This window comes from Hibiscus syriacus, unplaced genomic scaffold, assembly GCF_006381635.1.
Source record: "Hibiscus syriacus cultivar Baekdansim isolate YM2019G1 unplaced genomic scaffold, ASM638163v2 tig00111005_pilon, whole genome shotgun sequence".
NCBI classification, from domain to species: domain Eukaryota; kingdom Viridiplantae; phylum Streptophyta; class Magnoliopsida; order Malvales; family Malvaceae; genus Hibiscus; species Hibiscus syriacus.
This window is the reverse complement of record NW_024062949.1, coordinates 819,868-830,027: the sequence shown is the minus strand read 5'-3', so window position 1 is coordinate 830,027 and position 10,160 is coordinate 819,868. Positions and strand designations below refer to the sequence as shown.

Below are 10,160 nucleotides of genomic sequence, written 5' to 3'. Positions count from 1 at the left end.
TACTTTGACCATCCAACCTTCCAAATTTGCATTTCGGTCATTATCTAAATTTTTGGAGTATTACAATAATTACACATTTAGTTATTGTACTTTAGGGTATTTACAAGATTAGTCCTTAAGCTTTGACTATAAATACCCTAACCCATTTAGCTTCAAAACCATCTCAAATCATTCTAGTTTTCTCCCAATACTAGAGAATTTAGAGAGTTTTCTTGAGAGTTGTTTTCTCATTTTTATCAAGAGAGAATTGTTATTGTTTTCTCATTGTTAGATCGAGAGAAGTTGTAATTCCTATTTTCTCATAGTGAAATTATTTTAGCTTTACCCGTGGTTTTTACCCTATATTATTTGGGGTTTTCCACGTAAAATTTGTATCTTCTTTATCTTCATTTTTTATTTTCTCAAACTATCAGTTGCGATTTTGCTCTAACTGATAGCCGTATTCCGCAACAAGAAAACCAGCGAGGAAATCGCTCATACTTATAACCATGTCTACGCACTCTCCTTCACCGGACTTAGATTCTTCGTTGTTTACGGCCCATGGGGAAGACCCGACATGGCGTATTTCTTTTTCACTAAAGATATCCTCCAAGGCAAACCCATTGACATCTACAAAACGTCCTACCAAAAAGAGGTGGCGTATTTCTTTTTGCAATCGACATCTACAAAACGTCCAGATTCCAGGATCCATCTCTGTTGATATGCTTTTCTCAGATTTCATGCCTTTTTCAATCAAGGATTTTGGGTACAACTCTCTTTATTTTTGAAAATACCATCAACGAAGATAACTTTATCCCTTACCCTCTACAGATTTTATTTTCTGGGTTTGTTTAGATTCTTCTTGTTTCCTTTTTTTGCAGAGTTGATCAGAAGCTTGAATGTATATCGATTGGGAAACGGAGAGGAAAAGAAGGTAGAGAGAGAGTTTGTTTTCAGAAAAGATGGTGTTTACGTGAAAACAATGACGCATCCTCTTCTTCTATTGCAGGGGTTTCCACCTCATGAGCTTTTTGAAGGCAGAGTTATTGATTTGTAGCTTTACCCTTTTGCTTTTAATGCCCATCATCTCCCTTGCTTCTTCTTCATTCCTTCTTTACTTTCTATTTCCTGGTACCTTGTTTTCATTTCATTCTATGATTTATCATTCATTTGTGTATTTCATTGCAAAAGATTAAAGGAGGAAGACAACCCTCTCATACGGGGAAGAAGATATTTTATTTTCAAACCTTTTTTCTTTGTTAAAATCTTAGGAAGTCAAATGGCTAACATGTGTGGTCATCTGGTTTTGCAAAACACTGTCGGATCATCAATTTAACATTCCACGTCAGTATTTCGTTACTCTCAATAACACACGTTAACGTCGATGGATCATTTTATAACAAACGATAGTATTAATGATCGATTTATGACTTTTAAAACATTAATGGTAAAAATAAAATTAACCCAAAAATTAGTGATCGTTGGCGTAGTTTACCCTTCAAATTAAGCTGATGAGATGGGATACATAACTCAGCCGAGGTGAATTTCAGTGTTTTTCCCGAAATATAACCTTTTACCATTAATTTTCCCTGTCAGGCACCCTTCAGGCTATTTTTCCCGATATAACACCCTTTGCAGTAAGGCGCGCCCCTTGCAGTGCGTTTTACGCTGATCTTGCGCCACGTAGGGTAAGGCGTACCCCTACAGCGCGCTTTACGCTGACATGGACACATGTGTCTAAAGAGCGGACCCTGGGGTGCGCCTTACGCCACATAGGGCTATAGCGAGAGGCAGGGGCCGCGCTTTTCAATTATCACATGCTCAATTATCAGACATGCATAATACAAGGCGCGGTGCAGGGACCGCGCCTTGCATAATTCACCCAGACCTCTCGACTTTAAAGCATCCTCTCTCGACTATAAATAACCCTCTCCCCGTAAACTCTCTCACAATTCCCACTCAACCGAGAAATTAATACAAAAATCCTTTCAACTAGTAAATAACACCCGACAATCCTCTTATATTTGATTCAGAAGTTCGTTCGATCTTTCGTTATAAGGTAATTTTGTTATAATATTTTTTTTATTATACTTATTGTTTATTATGATTATTTGAAAAAATATTATAGTAATTGTTTTCAATTAATTTATGTGTCAGCTCAAGGGAAAAGCGGGAGCATACGTCGAAATATTTTTGCGGTGCAGGTAATAATATAAAATTATAATATTTAAATTATTTATGTTTATGTGTAAAAAAAATTAGTGTTATATTTTCGTTCATATATTATTTATTTTATCAGGTTTGTTTCAGTTGTTTTTTTGCAGATATAATATTGTCGCACTTTTAAACTCTAAGAATGGTGCGACTTTCAGCTACTGTTTATTTTGATGGAGAAATTCGAGAAGATGAAACTGATTTTATTTTCGTATCAAATGAGCGTGTTAAAATATCATTCAAGAGAAACATAACTTTTGAGTAGCTGATAACGAAGATTTCGAGAAAGGTTCATGTTGGAAGTAGTAGAAGAATGTCGTCGTTGCAGTACAGATTTCCAACATCATTGTTGCCATTAACTTATACAATGTTTGACTATCGAACAATGATGATGTTGACTGATTCTCAAAGTAATTATTCAGACGACGATATTGAGATATATGCAAAGTTTGTTCAAGTGCGTGTTGTTCGGGGTTAGTCATTAAGCTCTCACTATGGGCTAGCTAAACAAATTGATCAAGTTGACAGCCCGACTACAGTAATGTGTAATGATTTTAATGTCATAATTGGAAGTCCACATCATGGTGTCGTCACATCAACTTCAATGGGGAGACATTCATCTGCAACTCCTTATTATATGTACCGAGGTGGGTTCACGAACAATCCGTATGACAACATCGCGTCCAGTTCAAGGGGAAGGCATTCATCTGCAAATTTCTTTGACCTTAATATGGAGATGCCATCGACGCAACAATCTGTGCAGTTTCCATTTGACACGATGACTTCAAGCTCCAGGGGGAGGCATTCCATTGCGAGCTTTTTCGATCTCAATGTCGATATGCCTTCTAGTTCAAGGGGAAGACGTGCAAGTAATAGGTTCTTCGAGCTAAATGTGGAGAGCATGGAGGAACCATCATCTCCACCAGAAGAACCGCTTCGTGAGCCTGGTGTGGATGGTGCTGAGACAGGACTATTCATTCACCCAGAATCACCACAATTCAACTCCGACGATGATGATAATGTAGATGAAGTTCCATTAAATGTGGTACAAACTGACCCTCCAGCACACATGTATGAAGCTGATTATTATGAAATGTACGGGCCAGAATTTACGGATATGCCTCATCTCGGTAACTATGGATGTTACTCATCAATAAATAATAGTGAGTTATCTTTAGGCATGGAGTTTTCAAGCAAAGAATAAGTGATGATGGCTATAAAAAATTATAATATCCGTAATTATGTTCAATCGAGAGTCGATCGCTCCACGATAGAAAAATATGTATGCTACTGTGCCCGACGCGAAAACGGATGTAATTGGATGGTTCGCGTATTGAAGAGGAAGAGGAAGAGGAAGAGAAAAAACAACAGATGGGAACTAACATTATACAACGGTCCTCACACATGTTGTGCTGGAGGGGTCAACCAAGATCATCCTAACTTAGACTCTGAAGTGATATGACAAGTCATCATGCCCATGGTAAAAGCAAGCTCTCATATAGTTGTTGATGTGTTGATTTCAGCTATACAATCGCAGTATGGATACACTGTTTCCTATAAAAAAGCTTGGTTGGCAAAACAAAATGACATTGTCAAACTTCATGGCGAATAGGATGCATCTTACAACAACCAAATTGTCGGAGCACACGATCAGTGGAGTGCCACTCGACGATCGCATAACAGATCAAAGGGACAATCGCCATCCAAACATCTAATGGTCCCCTCAACTCAGGTGGGATCACCATCCTCACATCATCATTAGAATATGACACCCATTCAAACTAAAACAAATATATATAATTTTTATCAAAATAATAATCTAATTATACAACTATAATCTAAAATCGATTTTTAAACATTAAAATGCATACATGTGTGTCAGTCTTCTGATCGATTAGCACCCTAATTTTTTCTAAATCATCAGGTAGCTCTTGATGATTTTTCCTATCAGTAGACCACCTATTTAAGGAAAACAAAATTTATTATACACTGTATAAAATGATTAATATACGAAATTAGTTTTATAATTACCTTAATAGTAGCGGAAATATGAATGTGTTCTTGACAAAGGGACATAAAAAGGGCAATCGATACCATGCCCAATACTGCAGCAGCATGAGACATCTGCCGATAGCATTTTTCCTGTAGTCAGTGGCTCAACACATCTCCCTGTTCAGGAAAGCCAAAACTGCCGAGCCTCAACTGAGTGATCCGGCCATACGAAAGTTGCCAAGATGTCGCAACCACATACAGTGAACTTGGTAGCGCGATTTGTCCGGCATCAGCAACCCTCCTATCAACTGTAGTATGCATGCCCGCGCATACATTTTAACTTCATCATCAGAGGCGTCCTCGCTCAACTCCCGAAAATTGGCATCTAACCAATTTAACGGTATCCGACCACCATTAAATTTTCCCGGGTAGATAGTCCCGACACAAAGCAGTCCATGAACCGTGAGCCATCCCCGATATCACATCTCCGTCCACCGAAAGCCCCAGGTGCATAGAAACATCCTCAAGTGTAATCGTGCACTCTCCGCACGGAAGATGAAATGTGTAGGTCTCCGGCCTCCATCGCTCCACTAAGACAACAATAAGGTCTGTTTCTATCTTACAGTGACCCTCATATCTACTTATGTGACCGAATTCAACCTCTACTAAATACGGCAAGACACGGCTAGGTATCACTAACTTAAAGTTCCTAATAAAAGGATCTAATACACGGTCTCTCTCCTAAAATTAAATAATTACAAAAATTAATTTTTAAACTAATAATCATGCATTAAATAAATAAATAAATTATTACTAATAATTTAAATTATATTAAAACGTTAAAATATTATCGTATCAGCAAAATGTCGCGATATATAATTTCTATCCAAGCGAAGTATACCTCCTTCTATTTTATATATGCAAAAAAATTAAATAAATAAAATATTAAAAAATTTAAATACTTAAATAAATTAAAAATAAAATATTAAATATAATAAAATATATATTAAATAGTTAAAATAGAATATAAGAGTATTTAAGAGAAGTTGAGAGGATTTGGTGTGATGAAAGTGATTGAGAATTGAGGTATTTATAGGGAGGGGTGAGATGTTAGATCAGCGTAAAACACGTTGTAGTGAGCGCGATTTATTATAAAGAGTGTTAGATCGAGAAAAATAATGTAAAGGGTATCTGATAGGAAAAATTAACGGTAAAAAATGATATTTCGGGAAAAACGCCGTGAATTTCTCTCCACTTAAAGCAAAAACCCCATACTACAGAAATCAACACCACTAAACTAAACCTTTTAGTTTCCCTCTCTTTTACCACAAGTCCCTTATCACCGCTCCTCCTCCCAAACCCTCCGCCGTTTCTCCTCCCAAACCTCCGACGCTGCCGCAATTCTCACGGTGGTTCTCTCTCCAGTATCTGGTTACCCATCATTATCGACAACCCCTCAAATGGCAGCATATGTTTCCTCTAATGCCACAGTCACCGCTTCTTCCGATGGTCCCGTCCTCGGCGTCATCAACAAACGACTCCGTGCCCTACGCAAGAAATACAACCGCATCCTCCAGATGGAAGAATCCGTCTCCCAGGGAATGCCCTTGAACAAAGAACAGGAAGAAGTCTTCCGTTCTAAACCCGCCGTCTCCGCCCTCATCGACGAACTCGAGAAGCTTCGTCAGCCTCTCTCTTCCGCCGTATCCGAAGAGATCTCACTCGCCTTACAGTGTCAAACTATTTCTCCTCAACAAGCTACCTCTCAACACCAGCGGGAAACCACTCAAGTTCAAGAACAGCATTCCGATGAGCCCCGGTACCGTGGCGTTGAGGATCTCCTCAAGCTGCTTTATATTGGGTCGTTGTTCGATGTCAAGTCTCATAACGATTTTACTTCCATCATGTTGACTAGGACTCACGAGAGAGGCTGTTGCTTAACTTATGATTACGTTACCGATGATGCTTCTGATCTGCTTAGTGAGAAAGATTTGGATTCGATTTCGATGCTGGGTGGACTGTTGACTTCACGACCTGCTGATTCTTGTTTATCTCACCAGAACGCTTTGTACCGTTGCATTCATCATGCCAAGCTTTGGCTTTCGCACTCCGATCAACTTATTGACCCCACCGTCGCCGTCTCCTGTAATAATTCACTCTAATCATCTATTTAATTTCCTTTTTATTGTTAATGTTTTGTTTCCTAATCTGTTAGATTCCCTTCTTATTATTGTAGATGCTGAGTTGAGATGTAGGCTTAAGAAGATTATGGATTTAGAATACTTCACAATCATGCCAGAGATGAAAGCTCCTGCTAAATTGGCAGCTGCTACTGTTGGGGCATATGCTTCATCTCAGGCCGAAGATTCAATTGGCCGATACGAGCAGAAGGTAACACTTTATTTTTAGTTTAGATACTAACGTGGTTAGTTGTTTATGAATTAATAATTGTTGGGATTGAAAAGGATATTTTTATAGCTCAGTTTAATAATGTGGGCACCCCATTAAATCTTTTGCTTGTATCTGTTTTGTATATTGTTAAGTCATGGTTATTGATTTTGCATGAGAGTTTAACTATATTATTTGTGAGTGTTTGAGGAATACTAATAGGACCTTGTTACCCTGTACTTCAATCATCAAATAATTCCTATGTATCTATGTTCGAGAATGCATGAAAGATTGTTTAAACACAACAAGCACTGTGTGCTATATCATCTGTACTTTCGTGTTATCTGAAACTGTAGATCATTTGTCTTTCCAATTGAAAGTAAATATTAATAATATGTTTGTTGAGATCCTTCAGAAGTTGACATTATTGAACTCTATTACTCTTTTTTTAATATGCCTAAGCTAGGATCACAGGTGAGAATTGCTAGCTGTGTCAGCAAATCCCCTTTATTCTTGGGAGGGGGAGTTGCTTGAGTAAGGTTCTTGGTATTGTTAATGATAATACCTAATCTAGGACAACTAGATAGGAATTATTTGATGATTGAAGTACAGGGTAAAGTAAAAGCTACCATAATAGAACTAGATAGTAACTATTGATCAAAAGTTTAATGTACTGGGCAATTGGTTTGCGTTAGGAATTGGGTTATACGAAGGATTCCCTATTTATGGATGGGAGATGACTCAAGGTTGAGTAATGGTTTGTATATTGGATTTTAATTTTTTGTGCTGTAGTTAAATAAGAGAACATGTAAGGTGGTTCTAGACATTGTTTCTAGTTTCATTGGAAATCATGCCTGAGATTGGGTATGTTAACAACCATCAACAATTTCTAATGCATCTGTTGAAATAGATTTCATTAGTTGAAAGAAGCTGCATGTATATATACAGACTTCTAGGATTCTACATTTTATCTCCAAAGCTGACTATGAGCAACTCCTAAACATGAAAGCCTAATTGGGTGACAAGAAGGTTGATAATACCCATTAGGGATTATTGAATGCTTGTTAAATTTCTGGACTTCGGGTAAATGTAAATGCTTTAGTTTTCCAATTGCGTTCTTCACACCTGGTATAAACCGGTTTGGATGTTGACAGAGGTTGCCTGCATCTCCTGGGTGTACAATTTTGTTTTACATTTTGTATGTTCGATATTTCAAAATTGATTCTCTAGCATAAAGCCTTTGGACCAATTAGCTTATTTTGCTAAATTGCGGTATATTAAGGATTTATAGTAGCAATGACATATCATTGGTGTTGGTTTCTAAAATAAAGGTACAAGTTGAATGAATTGCACTTGAGTGTGGTGTTTCTTTGTTTTCATTTTTAATTCAGAAATCAGAGCATGGTGTTTGTTGTCTATAACTTGATGTTTCTGGTAGTATACATGTTTTTTTTCCGGCATTGATCTACACATTTATAGTTCATTTTGAGCTGTTTTTCCTGTTAGTTGTATGATTCCAATAGGTATTATGTGTTTTTTTCAAATTACTTTTCATATTTGATGTAGGAAGAAGATGCATCAAATATTCAAGAATTTGAAACTAGTCAACTTAGTGCTGCAGATGAGCTTCACAAGGTGCCTTCAGTTAGCTGTAATGCTATATTTGTTGGATCTTATTTATTTGTCTTAATGTTGGAAGGCTTATGCTCTGCAGAATGAACATGAGATAGAAAATGGTACTGAGGATGTTCCAGTTCAACAGGAAAATGGCAAACTACAGGAAGATGTGGAGCATAATCAGAGAGATATTGAACCCAGTGATCAACAGTATGTCCCTCGAAGAACATATCAGAACCAAAGAGGTGGTCAGAGTAATGGGGGTGGCCGGAGGGGTTATTCTAATGGTAGAGGTGGCAGGGGCGGTGGAAGGAGAGGTAGCGCTTACCATCAGAATGGCCGTAGCCAGTATTATGATCAGTCCGACAACTATTATCCTAGGAACTACTATAACAGCAGGGGAAGAGGTGGCAGGGGAGGTGGCCATGCTTACAACAATCACAGGTCAGCAGTCCAGAATGGTAGTTATGTTGCGGCTGATGTCGGTGTGGCCTCATAACATCTTTGCTCGGTGTCGCTAGGGCGATGAAAATGTTTTTTTTTGCATGGAAAACATTGTTTGACCGTTGGTTGATCATTGATGTTGATATGGTACAAATCCTGGGCACCTTATTTAAACTTTTCTTTTGGCCGTTAGGTACTATTGGAATCATTGATTAGGAAGTTCTAGTGATATTCCTTTTGTGTTTAACATTTCTGTTCTTGCGGCCATACACCAATATTATTTAGGGTAAATTATGTATTTACTCACCTGACTATACCCGTGATTCCGTTTTGGACACCCGACTATTCCCGTGGTAACCCTCCATTTGCTCCCAAAAAAGTTATCGCACCCAGTCTTGAGCTTTACCCGAGACCTTTCTCTAATGGGTTCCCACTCAACAGTTGAGTCGGGATTCCTAGTAGGTGTCTAGATCACTTTTCTTCCTGTCATGCCTAGTAAAAAGGGTTGGTTTGAGGCAGTAAGGTACTTGTTGTAGGAGTTTTTTAGGCGGATGATGTGTGTTCCAGGCACAAACTCGACAGTCCGTTGGGCATTTTCAGAGGATCCGTTTTGGACCTTGTCTTCCTTTACAAAGAGATACTTGTCATGGTGGCTATGGAGATGCACAACTTTGGCATCAAGGAACAAATCCATTCCTGTCCCATGCTTGTTAAGAGTTTACCTGCTGAAAGGAAATGCAAAACATTTTAAGGGCAGCCATGTTTTCTTGTCATCCAAGTTATCTAATTAAGGAGAAAAGGTAGAAAAAGGTGTTAAACCGTAGTACCCATTCGGCTGACAATTTCGGCAACCCTGTTGAACCACCGTAAAACTTGGGGATTTCAATATGATGACAAGGCTGAAACCGGTAACAAAGGTAAATTATCGTAACCACCGTAGACCTTGGGGACTTCAATGATGACACGGCTGAAACTGGTAACAAAGGGATTGACAGCTGAAACTGGTAACAAAGGGATTGACAGTAAACTATCATCGCTCAAGGCCTCCAAAACTTAAGTGGACACGGATGAAAAGCTCCAAAGTGAAAACAAATACCTAATAAACAATGAAGGGAAACTCAAAGACTTGGAATACTCTCCCACATGCACCACCTCCACATCCCATAATACCCATTTCTTCGTAGCTCCACTTGGAGGTTCGTTGTGAGTGACGGAGTTCTGCCATGGCGGCATTTTCGGCAGTGGATAGGGACGGATCCATGAAGAAAGCAGTTGGCCTATCCGATCCCCAAAACGTGATGGGATGCTAATTTAAGGAGGAGAATCGAGTTGCTTTTGGAGTGAGCCTAACTAAATTAAACATCAAAAAATGACAATAAGTTGGGCACAAGCTAGGCCTTGTTTTAGTTGGATTCATAGTACATCCTCTTCCACACCCACCTTATCCTTATGGGAAACGTGTTATTTCTAATTCCGGGTTAGATAAGTCCACCCGTCATCACCGGTGGACCATTCAAGATTAAACA

General features: G+C 38.5%; 2 protein-coding genes across 2 annotated transcripts; one reads left to right on the top strand and one right to left on the bottom strand.

Moving 5' to 3' along the window:
* The first annotated feature begins 5,480 nt into the window (after nt 1–5,480).
* On the top strand, nt 5,481–8,879 carry LOC120149424. The gene is made up of 4 exons (XM_039162212.1): nt 5,481–6,330; nt 6,422–6,576; nt 8,140–8,208; nt 8,288–8,879. The coding sequence occupies exons 1-4, from the start codon at nt 5,646–5,648 to the stop codon at nt 8,687–8,689; spliced, it is 1,311 nt and encodes a 436-aa protein (XP_039018143.1). The 5' UTR covers nt 5,481–5,645; the 3' UTR covers nt 8,690–8,879.
* Nucleotides 8,880–9,100: 221 nt separating this feature from the next.
* Nucleotides 9,101–9,867, bottom strand: LOC120149518. Its single transcript, XM_039162279.1, has 3 exons — nt 9,731–9,867; nt 9,454–9,533; nt 9,101–9,330 (listed from the first exon to the last, which is right to left on the bottom strand). Exons 1-3 carry the CDS (start codon nt 9,865–9,867, stop codon nt 9,101–9,103), a joined length of 447 nt encoding a protein of 148 aa, XP_039018210.1.
* Nucleotides 9,868–10,160: the final 293 nt, after the last annotated feature.

Excerpts from the sequence above, each read along its gene's own strand:
- LOC120149424 (XM_039162212.1), top strand. The coding sequence starts at position 5,646 with ATGGCAGCATATGTTTCCTCTAATGCCACAGTCACCGCTTCTTCCGAT. Across the intron at positions 6,577-8,139 it reads TTGGCCGATACGAGCAGAAG|GAAGAAGATGCATCAAATAT; the intron begins GTAACACTTTAT and ends TATTTGATGTAG. Across the intron at positions 8,209-8,287 it reads CTGCAGATGAGCTTCACAAG|AATGAACATGAGATAGAAAA; the intron begins GTGCCTTCAGTT and ends TATGCTCTGCAG.
- LOC120149518 (XM_039162279.1), bottom strand. The coding sequence starts at position 9,867 with ATGCCGCCATGGCAGAACTCCGTCACTCACAACGAACCTCCAAGTGGA. Across the intron at positions 9,534-9,730 it reads TTCCCTTCATTGTTTATTAG|CCTTGTCATCATATTGAAAT; the intron begins GTATTTGTTTTC and ends TACCGGTTTCAG. Across the intron at positions 9,331-9,453 it reads TCAGCCGAATGGGTACTACG|GAATGGATTTGTTCCTTGAT; the intron begins GTTTAACACCTT and ends AGCATGGGACAG.